Source organism: Microtus oregoni, unplaced genomic scaffold, assembly GCF_018167655.1.
Source record: "Microtus oregoni isolate MIOR12 unplaced genomic scaffold, Mior012 000002F_ref0000024, whole genome shotgun sequence".
Classification (NCBI taxonomy): Eukaryota; Metazoa; Chordata; class Mammalia; order Rodentia; family Cricetidae; genus Microtus; species Microtus oregoni.
In genome coordinates, this window is record NW_024543061.1 from 77,326,814 (window position 1) to 77,348,102 (window position 21,289).

The 21,289-nt window shown below is 40.0% G+C and overlaps 1 protein-coding gene across 1 annotated transcript in view; it reads right to left on the bottom strand.

The window, feature by feature from the left end:
- Window positions 1-21,289, bottom strand: part of Slc15a5 (solute carrier family 15 member 5) — a 110,434-nt gene that overhangs the window by 47,764 nt on the left and 41,381 nt on the right. Inside the window, exons 5-6 of the mRNA XM_041678731.1 lie at window positions 16,838-17,024; window positions 4,031-4,213 (exon numbers count right to left, since the gene is read on the bottom strand). Coding sequence (XP_041534665.1) covers window positions 4,031-4,213; window positions 16,838-17,024 — 370 coding nt within the window. The remainder of the gene's footprint in view (window positions 1-4,030; window positions 4,214-16,837; window positions 17,025-21,289) is intronic.

Genomic DNA, 21,289 nt, shown 5'->3' on the forward strand with positions numbered 1-21,289 from the left:
TTCTCCAGTCTCTCAAATTTCACCCCTTAAGATCTGTCTCCAGGACTTTGTTTTTAAGAACAATATGTCTCCAGTGACTAACTGCTCTGCTTCTCCAGTCTCTCAAATTTCACCCCTTAAGATCTGTCTCCAGGACTTTGTTTTTAAGAACAATTGGAATTCGTGCTATACTCAGGCCAGTCCAGGGTTAAGATCAGAAAGTTGAATGGCCACGCAGCCCTGCCTGTCTGGCGTAACTTGATTTTACAGATCAACAGACCCATTCACACTTTATATAAGTTGGTTTTTGAAGAATGGTGTCCCATTCCCATTCACCCCAATGCTGTGATATAAGGAATAATGATCATTCTTTCTATTTTTTAAGATTAGAAAGTTGAAGCTTAGAGATTAAATGAGTCCCTCATGTAGCAGGTAGAAGACTGGTCATGAGACCAAAGTCTGTGGTCTCTGATACACAAACTCTGTCTATAGTAAACAGGTAAACTTGGTTTCGTGATAGTTATTCTAAATGGTTAGATTAGGGATTACATTACACAATCCATCATTTTTAATAATTCATGGTTTTAATGATCTCTTTGGCCTCTAAATGTCTAATCACTTTGCTGAGCAGGCTAGGAATTTCCTACACGTACTTATTCTTTTACAGGAAGCCCAGAGAATTTTACTTATTTTCAAGACCTTCCTACAAACAACATTGGGCTGATGACAAATGCCAATGTGGTAGCATTTGTTCACAATTCTTATTTATTCTTCGCTGGGCTTACAGTGACCTTCCCATCACAGACTCTAATAGCTGATTCAAATGGAACATGTGAATCAAAGGTTTTAACAGAATGAGAAAAAATGTGAATATGTTTGAGGCTATGATTAGACAAATTTCATTCATTTATTTCATTTATTTAAATTAATTGCTCTGGTTTTGTCTATGTGCACATTGTGTGAGGGCATGAAGTTATTAAAAATGTACATAAAAAGTTTGAAATAATTCAGACTATAATAGACTCATTGAGGGTTTTAGATACAAGTGAAATGATTAGAATTATCATTTAGGATGATTTCGCAAAGGTGGTGGAAAACAGGAGACATTGGATATGTGGAGACAGTTAAAGGGACCAGGGAGGTGGCTCAATGGTTAAGAGCTCTAGCTGTTTTTACTATAAGACATGGGTTAGATTCCCGCACCAACAGGATGGCTTACAGTCACTTGCAGCTCCAGTTTTAGTGAATCAAATACTCTTCTGGTCCCAAAGGCAATGCATGCACAATACGCATGGGCAAAATACTCATACATGGAAATTAGCAAGCAATCTATTTTCTTTTGTTAATCATGTAAAATACTCCCAGTGAAGTGTAATGTGGACTGAGTTACATGTAGCTATCACATTCTAGGGAACCATGAGAAGATCAAAACCCGACATAGGCTTGCTAGGTTATTCTGATAAGTGTGTATACACACAAACACACTGACAACATCGCAGGAAGTTCTCAAATTCTTGTGATAAAGTATAAAGTGGCTAGCCTAATCAATATAAGCAATTGAGATAATCTAGAAACTTCTGATATTTAATAAACATAATTTAAATATGTCTTATGGAATACTGGTAATTACACTTAATCTAGGGTAATTTAATTTGAAGACATCAAGTTATTAGGTAAATTGCATCAAATTTTCATTTTATTTGCATGTTTATGTGCTTTCAAAGTCCATGCTCCAATTTTGGGAGTGTGTGCATGTGAGTGCCTTTGTGTTAGTGGGAGGAAGTCTGAGGCTAGAGAATGGGTTTTAACTCAGTGTACTGCAGTTCATTGTCTTCCAGATTTATTTCTGTCTCACCAAATGGTCTTGGCTCTAATAAGGTTGCGAGTTCCTTTATATCTAATAGAATTATGCTGGAGAACCTCCTTCAGCCAATGGTCTTTGAAAGGCTAGACCAGGTTGGGCTTGGCCTTGGGTACCAAAAAGGTGTGTGCTCATGTGCTTGCTCTCTTTCTCCTCTCTCACCTGGATGCTGGATTTGGTTCCTGCTATCATTCGTGCAGAGGACTATGATCTGTGAGTCCCCACTAAATAAAGAATCCCTTATTATACTCAATTTTGAGTTAGTGTGAAATTATCTTATTCACGTTTCCTTGCAAGGTGTGGAATGGTTAGCCTTCTAAGATACCTTAAATAAGAACTTCAGAAAAGCCCTATTGATTACTCAGAAACTGTTTGCAATTATACCAGCCAGTAATCTTGAAACTTAACCATCATTTTAGTTTTACAGGATACCATAGAGAAAAACATCGCCCCAGGTAATTCTAGAAGACAATAGCCCTTCTACCAACAAAGTTTGTCCTCAGGGTTAGGGACATCAATTAGGGGTTGATTATAACTGATATAGGGTTGGTGTTGGGGTGGAAATTTTGTAAGCTCAGAGATCTCACTTAAAAACAGGGAAAATTGAATGGGATAATAGGTAGATTAGTGTGAGTTTACTCACACTAATAATAAAAATAATAGTGAGTAGTAGAGTGAATAATTGTGAGCTATTATTTAGACAATTTGTATTGATGTAGATTTTTGTATATTAATACAAATTCAAATTATATTTCTTATATTGAACATGCTATTTCTGTTTACAATATTTGTACACCTATACAAACTTATTTTGTCATATTTTATGTATGCATGTTCATACCTCTGCTTAAGACATTTTGTATATTGATACAATTTTAGGATATATTTATCACATCATATTTCTAACTCTGATTAATATATTTATACAATGTTTACATTTTGAGGTCATTGACCTCATTTGCTGCACAGTTGTTTAAAGATTGTTTAATGTTCTAATATGAAGTCTTAGTCTTGGAGTTGTATAGGTATTAAAAATTATAGGTCCATAGTAGGGATTCTATTTTGCATAAATAGGTAATTTTTAAATACTTCAAAGATCTGTAGAACATGGCATTTAAACAGCTTAGAATTCTGTTTACGAGAGACACGAATGCTTCTGGCAGCACTGATCTATTCCTGAGAGAATGTTGAACACTAAAGACACTCCAGTTGAAGCTTGTTTTTTTTTTCTTAGCAAAACTGGCCTTTGGGCAAGGAACTGCCCCTGCCTCAACCATTGACAAAATGTGTGGTGTCCAGACTGGACAAACAGGATACAAGAAAAAGACTGCCAAACCTTGCCAAAACAAGGTAAGATAGTTTTAATTTTTTTTTCTGACTCTGAAAATGATCTGTTAGTTACTCTAGGCCTTAGTCAAATTTCGTTGCCCCAACGTTGCAAATGAGACTTTGGGTGATTGCCCAGGTATCCAGTTGCCTCTTTCATTTATTACACATTTTAAAATTGTACTTCCTGCCTACTAAAGTAATATTATCTCCCTTCTCAGGTCTTGAATGGGGTTGAAGACTAAATAGTTGTAGTTACTTTCCTCCTATTACTTAGCCAAGCCATTTCTAATATAAGACTCCTTTGGATAGAATTAAAACATTTAGCATATGTTTCCTGCTTAATATTGTTTATGTTGGTTGTAACTCTAATTTTTATACTTGATATCTGTTCTTATTGTATGTAGTTTTGATATCTGTTCTTATTGTATATAGTTTTGTATTGGGTTTGGAACTCTCTTATTTAGACAAAAGAGGGAGGTGATGGGGAACCTCCTTCAGCCAATGACTTTTGAGTGGCTTGACCCGGTTGGGTGTGGCCTTGGGTGCCAAAAAGTGTGGTGCACTTGTGCACTGGCTTTCTCTACTCTCTTGCATGGATGCTGGATTTGGTTCTTATTCCCTGTTCATGCAGATGACTGTGATCTGTGAGCTCCCCCTAAATAAAGAACCCCTCATTATACTCAATTCTGAGTTAGTGTGGAAATACCTTATTTGCCTTCTCCTACATAATTAATGTTGGTTACAGATAATAGAACAAAGAAAACTGAGACATTGTCTTAAATGAGGGTGTAAACAGGCATTGCTGGGAATACAGGCCTTGGGGCATGCTCCTCTCAAGCACTCTCTCACAGCCTTACTCACCCGCTGGGTTTACCAGGGCTTCAGACACTCCAAGCAGAACATACTGAGGAACCAGAGAGCCACAGGCCAGTGAGGAAACAGAGAAACCTTTGCCTGAAGGAGACAGCTCCCAGGTGAGTTTTCTGTGTATTTCTAGAAAGCCGGCTATGACCACAGACAAGGCTGCACAACTGGTACCAGCAGCTACAGAGAAAGCAAAACAAAAAGAGGAAACATGCTAACAAGCCACAACCTTACTTATGCCTTTGGGGATGCTTCTGGAACATTCTTCTGATACTCAGAGAGCAGCAAACCTTGGGGTACAGCCAGCCCGGCTTAAGCTCCAAAGGGCTGAGTTCACTCCATTTTTCTCAGTTCACTCCTTACTGAGATATAGCCAGAAGTTTCTAGTCTGCCCAGTCCTGAAGTCATTCAGTCCAAAATAAACACACAGAGATTTATATTAATTACAATCTGCCTGGCCTATTAGCCCAGGATTCTTATTAACTTACTCCTACAGCTTAAATTAACCCATAACTCTTGTCTATGTTTAGCCATGTGGCTTAGTACCTTTTCTCAATGAGGCATTCTCATCTTGCTTCCTCTGTGACTGGTGACTGCGTCTCCACCTTTCCTCTTCCCAGAATTCTCTTAGTTGAGTGACCCCAGCTATACTTCCTGCCTGCTACTGGCCAATCAGTGTTTTAGTAAACTAATATGCCTGACAAATCTTTACAGTGTACAAGAGGATAAAGAGCATTATCCCACAGCCCTGGGTCTAGTGCTTGTTGCTTAAGCTTATTGTCACTCTCTTGACATCTAAGTCCTGGCAATAAAGCTAAGATTCTAGAGAAGTTGTGATATTTCAATAAAATACTGTCATGTTAGCATCATAAAAGCTCCTGGTCACAAATAGTCTTGAGGATTATAGAAGATACTGCAATAGGTTTTAATTTTCACTCTCCACATACCAGTCTTTGTTAAAGGGAACTTCCCACCCCCTGTTTGGTATGAAACAAGGTCTCACACTATAGCCCAGCAGAACATCAAATTTGTAGAAATTCCTGCCTCAGTCTCCCCAATGCAGAAGTACAGATAAATTTCAAAAGGTATATTTGACTGAAACTATGATTCAGGAAAAAAAAATAAGACAAAACCATCTCTTTATTTATTTTAAATTACTGTTGTTAAATGATTTGAAGATAGGATCTTATCATTTTTATGATTTTTCTATGTTGTGTTTCTGATCTCTGCAGCTAATAGAGAATTGAAGACTAGAAATCTTAAATAAGAAAGGTCAAGAAAGGGTGGGGAGATGGCTTAGCATTTGCTGTGAAGGCAAAAGACCCAAGTTTAAATCCTCAGGACCCCCCTAAAACCAGAACATGGCCATGTGTAGGTTTACCCCCAGCATTTGAGGTAACAGATGATGGCCAGGCCCTGGGAGTTCACTGGCTGGCCAGACTAAAACCATGTGCTTCCAGTTCAGGGAGAGATCCTACCTCAATTCATTTTTCTTTACAGCTGAAGAATATTACACTGTGTATATATACCATGTTTTCTTTATCTATTTGTCAGTTGAAGACATCTAGGCAGTTTCTGTTTTGTGGCTCTTATGAACAGATGAATGAAGGACACAGCACAGACACTGATGTCTGTACAAGGGTACAGAATCCTTCTGGTGTATGACAAAGAGTGACATACCTAGGTCATATGGGAGATCAAATTTAACTTCCCGAGGTTTCTTCATATCTATCTCCATAATGCTGCACCAATTGCGATAATTGGGTCTCTTTCCTCCACATCCACATGAGCATCTCTTGTCATTTTATTTTTAATTTTAGGGAGAGTCAGTTTTCTTCAGATCTGTAGCCCCAGAGAAGCAATCCACACTCCAGTAGATTGTCCCACAATCTATATAAACATCACTAAGTGGACACTGCATTTGAACAAAAAAGCTATGAAGCTGAGGCTGAAAAGTGATCCAGGCTAAAGGAAGAGTTGAAGGGGAGTAAAACGGAAAGTGGATTTAATCAATACACATTATATGCATGCATAAAACTCTACATGAAAATAAATGAGATCAAGGTGGTTAGATTAAGCCAGATTACACCTTCTTATGGCCTCCACATGCGCATGCATCGGTATGTACACCATATGTACATACCACCATACATGCATACATGCACTGCACACATGCATATTAACAGACCACACTGGTATATACACCAGCACACATTTGTACATGCACCACAAACATGCATATAACATACCACACTGGTGTATACACCATTACACCTGTGTACTTGCACCACATACATGCATGTAACATACCACACTGGTGTATACACCATTACACCTGTGTACATGAATCACATACATGCATGTAACATACCATACCAGTATATACACCTCTACACCTGTGTCCATGCACCACACATTGCATATAACACACCACACGGTGTATACAACACTACACATATGCACATGCACCACATACATGCATGTAACATACCACATCGGTGTATATACCACTACACATGTACATGCATCACACACATGCATATAACATACCACACTGGTGTATACACCATTACACCTGTGTACATGCATCACATACATGCATGTAACATACCATACCAGTGTATACACCACTACACCTGTGTACATGCACCACACATTGAATATAACACACTACACCAGTGTATACACCACTACACATATGTACATGCACCACATACATGCATGTAACATACCACACAAAAATTAAAAAAGATTTAAAGTAAACAATAAAGAGCAATTATAAGACTGAATTAAAAAACAGAGATGAAGCGTGGAAGACAAAAACAAAGTTTCCCACACGGTGGGCAAGCCCTTCCTTTCCACTTTCAGTAATGGCCAGGAATGTTTAGGTTCTAACTACGGATTTTGTGTCAGTGTTTGATCGAATCCACTTGAAATTTAGAGATAGCTACATTTTCCTATCATGCATAACGTTTTAAATAGTGTAAAGTTTTCCATTAACAAGACCATCAGTTTTCAGGACTGTCTTAGCTAAGTACAGAGGCCGGTCTGAGTCAGGTATCTACCTCAGGGGAGAAAAGGAAGGTGGACACATATGAGGACCCACTGAGAGTAGCTGAAGTAAGTGCAAAGACGTGGCAGATACTGATGCTAATATGAGTCCAGATGTCTGAGAACTTGGTGGAGACAGTAGCACAAATGAGATTCATAAGAAGACAGAGAAAAAATTGATTTAGTTTTTAACAGACTTGGTGCCACGAAGGGGGTAAAATCAATAGAACTTCTCAGAAGACATTTAGAACATGTACTGCAACTCAGGAGACTATGTGAATCAAGGGAGGGCTGCTGAGTTAAGTGTTGAAGGTCAGACAAAACTGGAAAAGGGCTGACCATGTAAGCAATGCCCCCAACGATTATATTTGGAGTCTAAAATAAGACTATGAAAAGGACAGCAAACTGGGTGGAGGGGGCAGTTCTGAAAGGACAAAACAGACCCCAGCGACTCTAAAGTACCGGCAGGAGCGTTTGACTTGGAGACCCAGGAGTTTCAGATGGTAGTGACAGGATGAAGAGAAGTTGGAGAATCAGTTGAAATTTTGTATATGAGCTGTGGGATTCTCAAATCTCCAATTCTCATGTAAAGGAGAGATGAGCACCCTGTTCCTGCTATTCCTATGAGGAGGGACTGGAGATAAATCTCCATGTTTAGATAAGGTGACCTTGGACTTGGGGAGGAAGCATAAGAGAGAAAAGTTGGGGTCTGAACAGCAAGCAAGACCAGCAGTTTTCAGGACTGTCTTAGCTAAGTACAGAGGCCGGTCTGAGTCAGGTATCTACCTCAGGGGAGAAAAGGAAGGTGGACCCATATGAGGACCTCTCATCCACACCTCACTACTAGCACTGGGGATATCCTGAAAGCAAGGCATAGAAAGAGTTTTCTTTTGGTAGTGGAATGCCCCTACTACTCTTCATCTCTTGTCTTTGTTGGGGGGGATTTCCACCATGAAATGACATTTGAAAAGTTTCATCTGTGTACAGACATGCTACCCACAGCACCATATTCCTGTAGTTGACTTCATCCAGTCATGCTTTTCAGTTCTTGTCTAGATAAATGGGCAGGGGGAGGTCACCAGAAGTTTGAGAAGAACTACCAGTATACACGAGGGAAGCAAAGAGGAAGTATTATCTGCAGTTAATAACCTCAGCGATATGGTATCCACAGTAAAGGAATGTGTTGCCATGAAAGAGAAACCAGATATGAAAGCTAATGGTCAAACTGTGGTAGACTCTTTGAAGGATTAAGTCAATGACATTTCCAAAAGACTAGATCAAAAACCAGAAAGAAAAAGAGGAATTCAAGCAACAAAATCACTCACCAACCCAACCAATAGCCAAATAAATGGCCAACTAACCAACCAACCAATTTCCTAACTCATCAGCTAATAAGAATCAATCAACTGATCAACCAACTGAACAGACAAAAATCTTAAGATCATAGACATTTGAAGAGAAAATTTTGAGACATTAACTAAATTGTTTTTGGAAAGTTCAACATCTGATCAGTAGAATTCAAAAATGAAATATAAAGAAAATGGAAGGGCATATTTTTAAAAATAGACAACAGCCAGACATTATTCAGAGAGTGAGAAACATTGGGATATCAGTCCTTAACAGGATGCCTCCATCAGTCCCTCCCTTCAGGGATCAGGGAACCCATGTGGAAGAGGAACCAGAAGAATATATGACCCAGAGGGTATGGGGGATACCAAGAAAACAAGACCCTCTAAATCAATATGATCAAAACTCACATAAACTCACAGGGACTGAGGCAGGAGGCACAGGGCCTGCCCAGGTCTGCACCATGTTCTCTATGAATTTATTATATTATGGCTTTCAGTTGAGTGTTCTTATGGGGTTCTTAAGTGTGTGAATGAGTGAATATTTGGTTCTTGAGCCATTTCTTGACTCTCTTCTTACTCTTTGTATGTCTTGTCCAATTCTTCTGTGATGGCTTTTGTTTTTTCCTATCATACTTTATTTTGTTTTCTATTATCCCTTTGAAGCCTGTCTGTTTTCTAATGAGAGTCAAAAAGGGAGTGGATCCAGATGGGAGGGGAGGTGGAGAGAAACTGGAGGGAGTAGAGGACAGGGAATCATAATCAGGATATATTATGTAAGAGAAAAAAATCTATTTCCAATAAGAAGCAAAAAAGAATATATAATAGAGGTTTTTTTTTCAGAATTGAAAGAATTTATCCAGATCAACTACACAATGGTTGAAAAATTAAGATGCAAGAATATACGGGTTTTAAACATCTTAGAAAAGTCTTCCTTGTCTGGAAACCAAGTCATAAAAGCAGGAATGAGTGTCAAGTTGATTTCTTAGGATTTCTCATTGTAATTTGCATCCCAAAGGCATAGCTTAGTGATAAAACATTCACTTAGTGTGTGAGGTTCTGGTTCAACCCCGTCACAGAGAGGTACCTAATTTATAATTGGACTTCTAGGAGTGACTTCTGAGATGCCTTTCATGTTATGCAGCTCAGACAAAGACTACACACACTTTGAGTATTGACATCACTTGGTGTACGCCCATCCCACCCATCTCATCTGACTTCTCCTCCTCTCAGAGGCCAAGCAGGGGTTGTTAGTGCTTGAATGGAAGAACATCAAGTGATGGTTAGGAAGTTTACAGTCTCTTTGAGACAGTTTATAGTGTGCCTGCCGATTTGTTAGACTAGGGTCTGTGGTTCGGGTTTTTGATAAATGGCCAGTAATATATACAGTTCCTGAGGGTCAAAGGAAAAAGAAAAAAAAGCAAATATGTGTGTAACAATAAGAATTATTTTACAAGTTTTAATGATTCACATTCAAAATAATAATCTGTGTGGGAGTTGTATGATTTCACTTAGCTGGGGTTCAAAGGTAACATTTCTTATGATCAAAAACTCAAACATTCAACTGTGTGAGCATCTCTGTTTACATGTTCCCAGACATATCTGGGACAAGGTTTGGTCCAGAGCTATCGTGAGTAGTGTCTTTAGTAATCAGTGTTTGATGTTTGCTTTTTAATTTTATTTTTGGCTTGATAACAACTTTAGCTTTGTTCTGGGCCGCTGCTACTGTTCTACATACCTGCATGGAATATTAGCCATCTTTGTCCCTTTTCTGTGCTTAACATTCCTCTGTGTGACCATCTGGCACTGTTGTCACGGAGAGCTTGTTAGCTATGGGGATTCTCAGGCACACCAACAACAGAATAAGAACCCGCATTGAAACTATGTCCTCAGATGGTTCCTATCCATGTTAAACTCTGGGATGCTCTGCTTTGTCATTGAATATTCAACCTGATCTAGCTCCATCCAGCCAAAGGTTCCTGCAACTCCATCTAGCTCAATACCGAGGGTCCTCTCCACACAAATTCGGACAAAGCACATGTTTAGTCAGAGGTCCTCTTATTCTGCTGAAACAAAACAGTTGCAAATGTTCTCTTGTGGAGAACAAAGGTTTATTTTCTCAGTTCTATGGGTTGGGAAGTCAAGACCAGGGCTCAGAAACTTCACTTGCTTGATGCAGGCTGACATTTGGTCTGTGCTGGTGCCTTGGATGTAACATCTTCGAAAAAGGATGAATGTTATGACCTCACAGAACGGCGTCAGAGGACAAAAAGAATACACTTCTTCCATCTGGTCCTTTTTTATAAGCATGAATGGAATCCATTCATGGCTAGGTGACCTCTTGCAGTCCAAACATCTCACTCCTGGGGGAATAAATTTCAATGTGACTTCCAGAGAGGATGAGGCCATTCACAGGTATAACATGTGTTACTTAGATGACCCAGGACAAAGTTCATTGTATAAAAAGGATCTAAATGCCTGTGTTTGCTACTGAAAACTTATGCCAGTGAAACTGATTCTAATCTAAATTTAATCTACTTCCTTAAAAAAATTTAACTGAGGTGAGATCACGGTATACCCAAGGCAGAGAGCCATTGATCAGAATGCACGGATTCTAAAGTTCCTGTAGATCTGTAGTTACAAGATTGAGCACAATGGCTCCAGAGGAGATATCAAATAATATATGCTTTAATATTGGCTGTGTGACTGCAGACAGGCCTGTAAGAGTCTCGAAGCTCTCATAATTTATATTATTATCCTACCATGTAATACTTTTCAAAATTAGAGTGCAATGAAATAAGAGAAAGTGGGAATCCATTCCAGAATTAACCCTTCCTTTACTGTTATACACTGAAACAAAACTATATATATATATAGGTAATGGACATACTAAGATTTTAAGGGTTTAAAGATTTTAAAGGCTAAGCTTATCCATTAGGAAGATGATGGAATTTTCATGGATTGTCTGATATATGGAGTCTAACGTGTCTGTGAGCCTCCATAGCTATGATATTCTACCGAGGGCTTAGGGCTTTCTCCTTGGATCCTTCCTTTAGCAGCTTTCCAGGACAGAAAATGAACTTGGCAATGACTTAATTACCATGTGTTTTCTGCCTTTGGGGAAGATACTTGCCACTATGGAAATGGTGTGAGAGAGACTACAGAGGCTGGAGAGGCTAGAGAAGCTGGAGAAGCTGGAGAGGCTAGAGAGGCTGGAGAGGCTGGAGAGACAGATGGACATATAACAGAGTTCACTGATCTTGCAGATAGTTGGGGTTTGATCCCAGCACCATCATGGTGGCTCACAACTGTCTATTCCAGGGGATCTGACACCCTCTTCTGGTATGCAGAAGAGCTGCATGCATGTGTGCATAGACATACATTCAGGCAAAATAAAATACTTATGCATAAAATAAAAATAAACTCTTACAACTAGCCCTATGTTTCAAAATACTTTAATTGGGTTTGCTCTTACTTGCATTCTTCTTTGTTGGGAAGAAACTACCCTCCATTTCTGTATTGTTTTTCTTTGGGACCACTGATCTCATTTCAGGAGATGGGACTCAGTCTCATTTGAATTAAGAGACCATTCTTTGACACAATCAGATCCATGCATTTCTCTCTATGAAGCATCAAATACTGCTTCAGATGGTGCACTAGATCCATCTACTTCACTCTAAACTTATTCCAATTTAATGTTAACTTTAAGACCTGAGGATATCACTGTGCCTTTATTAAACAAATTAAACTAAGAAGAAAACTTAACTGCAGCTCATGTCTATAAAAGTGACTCCTTTACCCGTTTCACAGTTCTTACTATTAAATATTTTGCAACGGACATATAGTATTGAGAAAATTCATCAGTTTGAAAACCCCACAGAAAATAGGAATTCCAACCAGGCCAAGCCTCAGATTCCTGTACTCCCAGTGCTCTAGAGGTTGAGGCATGGAGAGGAGGGGCTACCATATGTCGCGAGCTCAAGGTGGTCCACGACTGTAATAGCATGAACATATTTAAAAGTGGAGGAGAGAGCAGGGAACATAGAGTGAGCCCTACTCTCAGTTAATGGTACTGAGCCAAGAACTTTGCTAATCACCACTTCCTTTCCAACCCAAATGGGAGCTTCACAGGACAACCATTATGTGAAGTAGTAGAAGGTACTGGTTATGGATAAAGAGGCCAATACTTTGTATTCTCAGACTTTGCATGAGAGTTATTAGCGATCTTAATTGGGCTCATTTTAATCTGATTAATACTAACCTGTGCCAGCACTCACTATTTAATTCCACAGGTTACATAATTGTAATCAATGCTAAGGAAAGAAATACTCATGGTGTAAACAGCTTTGTACTATCAAAGTCTGAAACGACCTATGGCAGTTATGATGGGATATATCACAATTATATCTCCAACTTTAGAGTTTGGTAAATTAAGGTTGACCTTTTATTAGGAAATATAATCTATTGGCACCACCCATTTCATGTGAATATGAAAATTCCTGAAGGGGGAGCAACTGAATAGTGTAAGGAGTGGGAGGGACACTGTGAGAAATGGTGACTCACTGTAGCAACAAGAGGAGCTGTTGGGAGATGTTCACTGTCAACTCCAACGTCTAGTATCTTATTGGGAACTAATCCCTGGGCATGTCTGTGAGGAGTATTCCTGACCCACCCTATGGTGCAGGAGTTCCTTCTGTCCATGTGTTGCTTTCATTGGTTAATGAATAAAGACACTGCCTTGGCCTAGTTGATAGGGCAGAACTTAGGTAGGCAGGAAGACAGAACTGAATGCTGGGAGGAAGAAAAGCCGAGTAGAGAGACACCATGGAGCTGCCAGAATCAGACATGCCAAATCTTTCCTGGTAAGCCACTGCCATGTGGTGATACATAGATTAATAGAAATGAGTTAAATCAAGGTGTAAGAGTTAGCCAATAAGATGTTAGAGCTAATAGGCCAAGCAGTGATTTGATGAACACAGTTTCTGTGTGGTTATTTTGGGGCTAAGCTCGTTGGGTGGCCAGGATGAACAAGCGGCCCTCTCCCTTGCAACAACCCTATTCTAGTTTCATTATTTTGCTGCGACATCAACTTTATCAAAAGCAACTGGGGGTGGGGGTGGGGGTGGGGGAAGGAAAGGGTTTGTTTGGCTGTTACTCCACGTCACTGTTTATCACCATGGGAAGTTGGAACAGGAACTTGAAGCAGAATCCTTGGGAAATGCTACTTGCTGATTCACTCAAGGCTCCTACGTGCTAGCTTTCCTATATAACTCAGGACCACCTGCTTCTGTCCATTGTCCAGAACTGATGAAGCCCTCCTACATCCTCCTACATCAATTAGTAGTCACGACAATCTCCTATAAACTTTTCGGAAGGCAAATGTGATCAGGCAGTTCCTCAAGGGGGCCTTCTCTAAGCTCTAGGCTGTGCCATGACGGTAGCTGAAGCTAACTAAGACTCTTTAAGTAGGCAGCCTCAGTTTGTGGGCTGGAGTCCCAGTCTGAGTAAGAAGAAAGCAAGCTGACTGCTGGCATCCCCTCTCTCTGCTTCTCTGTGATACACTGTGACCTGATGCCTCTTTCTCCTGCATGCCCTCAAGGCATGATCCAATGAAGCCTTTCATCCTATGAGTTGTTTGCATCAGTTATTTAGGTCATACCTTCAAGAAAAGTAACCAGTCAAGGGGCATTTTATTTACTTTCCATTGCTAATTGAAAACAGCAGCAAAGGTTTCAAATTAACGGTGATAATTTAACTATAATCTAATAGTCACATGTAGTTGAATAATTGAAAAATACTAATAATTTGATGATAACAATAATTGTAGTAGTATAATAGCCACAAGATTAAAAACCTGAATTTTAAAAACACTATTTTGATGAGCTTTGGTATATTAAATTATGGTTTGTGATGCATCTAAAAATAATATGTACACGATGATGCCCATGTTCATACTAGGAACTCATAAATATATGCCCATTCATAATTTATATGCCTATATGCTTCACTCTTATTTTCAGGCATTTGAGTTCAAAGTAGAAGGAAATTTTAGTATTAGACTCAGTCAATTATGTAAATTGGTATTAGAAAGTACCCTTGGTTTGGCTTTCATGTCCTGGTGAAACTTGTTCGTCTTCCATAATCATAACCAGAATATGGACAACTTACCCAAATATCTAGTTTAAAAGATGCATATCATCATACTTTTATATTCCCATAGCAAAACATTATGCAAATAAATGAACAATTATGCAAATGAATGAACAAGTATGCAAATGAATGAATGAATGGAGTCTGGCTTAGAAAGAACTAAATTCACTATTCCATACCCAGGGGAGCAAAGCTCTATTTCTTTTGAAGTAAGTCTAGCTTTCTTTTCTCCTGCCCAACAGGTCTTGTTACTGATTTTACAGGGGGATAATCTAGTTCATCAACAACATCAAATGATGTACTAGATAATTCTCCCACCTTTATTCATGAGAGCATCCCTAGTAGAATAGTCACGATTTTAAATACGTCATAGAGACAGTTGATCTAATTTAACCTGAACTTAAGATGTTTTATTCTAAGGAGGATTTCTAATTAAGCTCTGGTAGCTGTGGTGTTGGTCTGTTTCCCCAACGTAGGCCAGGTTTAAAATTTTCATGCATAAATTCCATACCCAGGAATATAAATTTGGTAGCTCTGCCTGTAAGTATCATGATACTTGTGTAAGACTGCCAAGATTTTTGACATTTTTGTAACATCAATGGACCCTCGCTCTCACGGTATGCTTCTTTATTCTGTTTCAATAGTGAGCTCATAGAAGTCAAACACACAAAGTTCTATCTAATTTCATTTGTGTCTTCAAAGTTCAGAAGAGAATTATGGGTTTTCTCTAAATAATACTGTTTTCTTGGATTTCTGCATTCAGACATAAAAAGCATGCCTTAAAGCTCAGAGATTATAAAATAAAATATTAAGAATTATAGTTTGCTAAATGTTATTACAAAAGTGACAGGCCTACCTGGTGAGAAATAAATTCTGGAAGCTTCTGTGTTAAAGATCTCTGTGTAGATGACTATAGTGACTATGATGATTTTAGTTACCTTGAGTTCTAAGCAAAACCAAACACCCAGTGCTCTGATCGGCAGAATCACACTCACGGGTTTCAGGAATACCAGGAAACACACATGAAGCTATGAATTGTGTACAGAAAAATAGCAGGAAGTGTGTGTGGCTGGAAGACCATGGTTCCTGATCTTTAAGAAGAGACACAGCAGGTTAGCTAGCTGGAAGAGGAAGTCTGCAGTCTGCCCTCGACTGTTGCAAAAGAATCATATCTCAACTATTGACTACTATGTTCATTTGCCCTGTGTGATATTTCCCAGGATTCCCATTTTTAATCAATTAATTTATTTATTTTGTTTGCCTATCAAAGGACAAATGGTGTCCCCTGAAAATGACGGTCCATTATCACTAATGCTTGTAGCACTTCCCCTGAGTATCGGGACCGTGTTCTAGATACCCCCGGCATGCCAGATGTTTTCAAATTTCACATAACCAAGTGACTCAAGATTTATCATATTTATGTATGTAAGTTACACCCCTCGAAGAAATCCAAAACAAGCAACGCACAGATAGGAGAGCTTAGGTGTTTGTTTCAAAGTCACACAGTAGCTGTTCAGTGGCAGAGAACACACCGACTTCCCTGTCACTTTTGCCCTGTGGCTCCCTGACAATGCCTTATTGAACAAGGTAGGAAGGACATACCCAGCAGAAAGGACTCCTTGACTTTTCCTCCATGAACCAGATGGATTTTGTTTTATGACTTAATGTATGTGTCCTAAGGAAGCTATCTTAAATCGTTCCACTTTGAATATCATTGCCATACCCCTTACTAGCTGAAGAATTACTATAGAGAGGCTGTGAATCAGAGAATTAATTTTTTTCTCTTTCAGGGATGGAGACATAACTTGTGGCTTTATTCATGTTAGGGAAGCCCATTAGAGATGAGTCTCCATGCTCACAGTGCTAATTTTTAATAAATTTCGTTACTGGTTTGGAAATTAAAACTATTAATTTTTTTGAGATTCACTAAGCACCTTTTCTCTTTAAGAGCGCACCAGGGACTAACTTAAGAGTAAGGATGGCCCTACTGAAGAAAAATCCATTTACTGGTGTTTGGAGTTTTACTGTCTCTTTCTATTGGACTGTGCCTTCCACAGAAGTGTAAAAGGATGGATTGAAGATGTCGTATCAATGCCTGGGTAAAGACTCAGGGACCTGGAAGCTGCCACTCATAAATTTATTTATTTTGAAATTTGTGAAAACTGTATGCCTACTCAGGAGTATGTAGCTAGTTTAACAGGCTCTTTTCTGTTTTGGTGTTGCAAACAATTTTCTCAGAATCCCACGTTGTACTTACTAATGCATGCTGACAGAAATGGTCCGTCTCTCTTAGAGGGAAGTAGACAGTTGCTGAAGTAATCTATGAAGGGAGGCAGAATTAACAATGGCAGGATGCTGATGACATTCATTAGTGCAATTGGCAGAGGAAATCCACCCAAGTTCCGGTTGGAATTCATGATCTGAAGATAATATCCTGAAGGGATCTGCATTCGAGGAAGAGGGGAGTTAGCCAGTGACTTACCTTTGGAGGAGGGTGCTCTGTCAGATGCCTCCCCCTCATGTCTCTTTGTTTTTTTCAGAATCAGTTCTGATCCCAGAGGCCATGCTCAGCCCAATGACAATGCTACTGATGGTGAGAACTTTGTTTTGACATTTAGTTCACCTTCATGACTTTGCTATTAAAGCCACAGGTAAAGAATCAAGTTTCATAAATTCTCCATACTCAAATGGACTAAGTTTTCATGAACATTAGAGCAAAACTCACCAGAAAGTGGGAGAGGGTGTCTGCTTTCACTCTGATGAAGTGAAAAGGAGGGCCTAGAATAGACTTTCTAAATGACATCTAGGCTGGCAACAAAACAGGATTTATTTATTTTTTCCAAGAGGGGACAATAGAGAGACACATTGATCACTGTAGACTATCTCTGTGTGCTTCCCACAAGGGTTTTGTTTCTAGCCTCAGTCAAGCAACAAGAAGGAAGAAACAAAATCAACTTTTCTGTGCTTGTGTCTTCTGTTTATCTGCTTTCATTGACACTTTATGTGTATGGGAGGGCTCTTTGCCTGAACGATTGTCTGTGTACAGTGTACATACAGTACCGACAGGCCAGAGAGGGCACCGAATCTCTCTGGAACTGGAATTATAGAAGGTTGTGAAGTGCTACATGGGGGCTGGAAGTTGAATCTAAGCCCTCTGCAAGAGCAACAGATGTTCTTTATGGCTGGTCCATCTCTCTTCAGCCCTGTTACTTTTAAAATGATTCTGGTGTGCCAACTGTTGTGGTTTTCCATGTGAAGTGTTCAGTCCCCCAAAGAAAGATGTCCATGGAGAGTAGGTACCCAGAGCATGGTGATGTTTTGGGAGGTTGTGAATCCCTTGAGACTGGGATCCTAACTGGAGAAAGTGTACAACACAGGGTGGGATTTGAGGTTTGATGGCTGTCTCCATCTCCTGTCTGGTCTAAGTGTTCTGACTGCAGAGGCAATTCTGCCAACTGCTTCCTGTTCTCTTTGTCATAATGCTGTGTCCCTTCTTGAACTGGGAGCCAAAATGAGCCCCCCCTCCTCTGAGCTGTGCCAGGCATTTTATCACAGTGATGAGACAGGTCACTGAGAGGCTGGAGAGATGGCTCAGTGGATAAGAGCACTGACTGCTCTTCTAGAGGACCTGGGTGCAATTCCCAGCACCCATATGACAGCTCACAACTGTCTGAAACTCCAGTCTGAGGATGTGACATGTTCACCCAGACATACATGCAGGCAAAACACTAATTCACATAAAATAAATAAAGAAATCCCAAAAAAGGAAGGAAAGGAAAGGAAAGGAAGGAAGGAAGGAAGGAAGGAAGGAAGGTGACTGATACACTAGCTCATCTCAATAGACCTGTTGAGGAACTGTGTGGAACAGACCTCTATATTAATACAAAAGATGACAGACTTTTTAAATTTCCTTGATCCACCTCATAATTTCAATCAACCACAAAACCTTTTTCATAATTAAGGAAACCCACATGATAACTGGAAACCCCCATGTGTAGTAAGAGCTGCGGGCCTGCTTTTCGTCCCGCCCAGCTCCCGCCCGGCTAGCTTTACACCAGAAATAACAGTACACAAACTGTATTCTTTTAAACACTGCTTGGCCCATTATATCTAGCCTCTTCTCGGCTAACTCTCGCACCTGGACTAGCCTATTTCTAATAATGTGTGTAGCACCCCAAGATGTGCTTACCAGGAAGATTCTAGCCTACATCCATCCTAGGTCGGAGCTGCCCGGGAGAGAGGAGCCTGGCGTCTGTCTGAGGCATCTGCCCCAGAGAGGAGAGCTATCAAGTCTGAGCTCACTTCCTCTTCCTCCCAGCATTCTGTTCTGCCTACTCCACCCACCTAAGGGATGGCCTATCAAAATGGGCCAAGGCAGTTTGTTTATTACCAATGACCTTTCTCCATCACCCATGCTAATTAAATCCCTAACACTAGCTTCTGGTCTCTTCTCATATGCCAAGCCCTGAGGAGTCACGATACTGGAAACAAGAGATACAGCTTATGGCTTGGGCATTGCTTCACACTCTCCAATTTCTTCAGTGGCACATAAGATGTTTTTGATTCCCAGCAATAACCCAAGCCACTGGGAGGCACAGAGTTAAGGCCTGCATGCCACTCCCTCGAGGAACGGCTTTTGCAAACTGCTTTTTAGACAGTAGTAGAACTGATAGGAGAGTCCTGCCTTCCCATCACCCAGGAGAGACACTTGGCTCAAACCCCCCGCATCAGAGCTTCTAGCTGAATTCCTCACTGACCCCTTCTCTCTAGTCAGTTGTACAAACTGGGAGTTTGGCTAGAGTCAAAAAAGTCAGTGCCATTGGTAACCAACTGACCAATGGGAAAAGGCAACTCTTACTTTGTCAACTGCCTAAACACAGGGCTGGACCACATTTTCTTATGGCTTCTGCCTATCTGCACACAACACATCCTGATGATAATTTATCTCCCAGCTTTTAATGGGATACTTGGGGTAATAAACAGGTCTTGCTTTGGTTGAGCTCCAGACGGTAAGAGTGAAGGCTGCATTAGCGTATTTCTGCTCTGCTTCTGTGCAGTTATGACACACACACCCCAATCTGAGGGAAATGAACGATGGATGTGTGGTTTAAAAAGTGCTGGCAGCTGAATAAGGTTTAAGACTGAGTGGCTCCTAGCATCAGAGCGAGTTTCTGTTACTGATTTCAAATGAGAATTATTGTTAATAGGAATAAAGTTATTATCGGCATGAATCACAGACACTGAAGCCTGTTAACTTAATAATGTTGCAAATGTGTCATTAATCTTCAGCGAAGAGATATTAATATATTGCCTAATCCAAGAAAAGGCTGTGGTGTCTTGAAAGCTTGAAATCATTTCTGCTTCTGCCTCGAGTTCTGAAATCCTCCCCTATTTAAAATTTTAAATACTTTTATTTCACACAGACCTCTGAGTATTCAGAAGTAATTGCTGTCAATAGAGATTCATTTTCACCTTCGAGTGGCCCTAATGTCAAATGGCAACCTTGTCGGCCTTAATATCAACATATTTTAAATATATGTCTTGAACCTGAAGGTCAATAATTGCCACTAAATTTAAAATATGGAATTCTGGGATGTTTTATTCCTGGTCCTTTGATTGTCTTCGTGCTGGTGATTATTTTATCTGGAAGCAAAATCTAGTCTTCGCCTATCCTAATGGAAGTTCCAACCTGGAGAAGGATGCTCTAGCATTTTTTTTTTCAATTTCCTGCAAAACATCACTCTATATAAGGTTGGTATCCACATAGTTTGTATCAAAATATTTCATAATGCATCAGAGAGGTGTTGTGGGCAATAGTAATAGGCTTGGATATCAGCCTTGAGTTAGGGCAACCATCCTGCCATACAGAAACAAATCAAAGGTTACGTAGGCTTTCTATTCTCTGGAATCTTAGGCATTTATTTATTCTAAAAACAAGGTCTCAATGTATAACCAGGTGTCTAGCCTAGCCTTGAACTCACTATGTGTCCCAGGCTGGCATTGAACCCACAGCAACCCTGCTGCTTCGGCCTCCCTAATGCAGTGTGGTTACACACACGAGTTGTTACATTAGCTGTTCAGTCTCTGATGTGTGGTAATGACAGTGGCTGGGCAAACATTCTGCGATGATAAAGTTAGACACCCAGAAGCCTAGTTGGTGAGATGCTCAGCTGGTCAGGGCACTGGCCCTTGAGGCTGACGATCTGAATTTGATCTCAGGAACCCACACGGTAACGTGTGAGAAATGACTCCTGTATGCTGTCTTTGACCTCCCCCTTCCCTAGACCATAGCAGGCATACATGTCCCCCATCAAGTAAATGTAGATATTTGTAAGCCATCTTTAAGAAGCTGTGGTGATTAATAAATTATCAATAAGTACTTGAGCTTTTCTTCAGTAAAATGGGCATTTATTTCCTTAAAATTTAGCTTACCAACTTTTCTTTACTTATACAGCCCACCCATGTTCCTGTAAATTACACTTCACTCATGAAAAAATAGTTCACTGCTGTGTGCGCGCACACACACACACACACACGCACACACACACACACACACACAGAGAGAGAGAGAGAGAGAGAGAGAGAGAGAGAGAGAGAGAGAGAAGAAGGAAAAGTAGATGGGCACTATATGGGAAGAGGAAAGGGGCAGAGAAGTGTGGAAGGGGATGAAAGCAGGTTATGTGGGGATGTGACTAAAACCAAATTTACC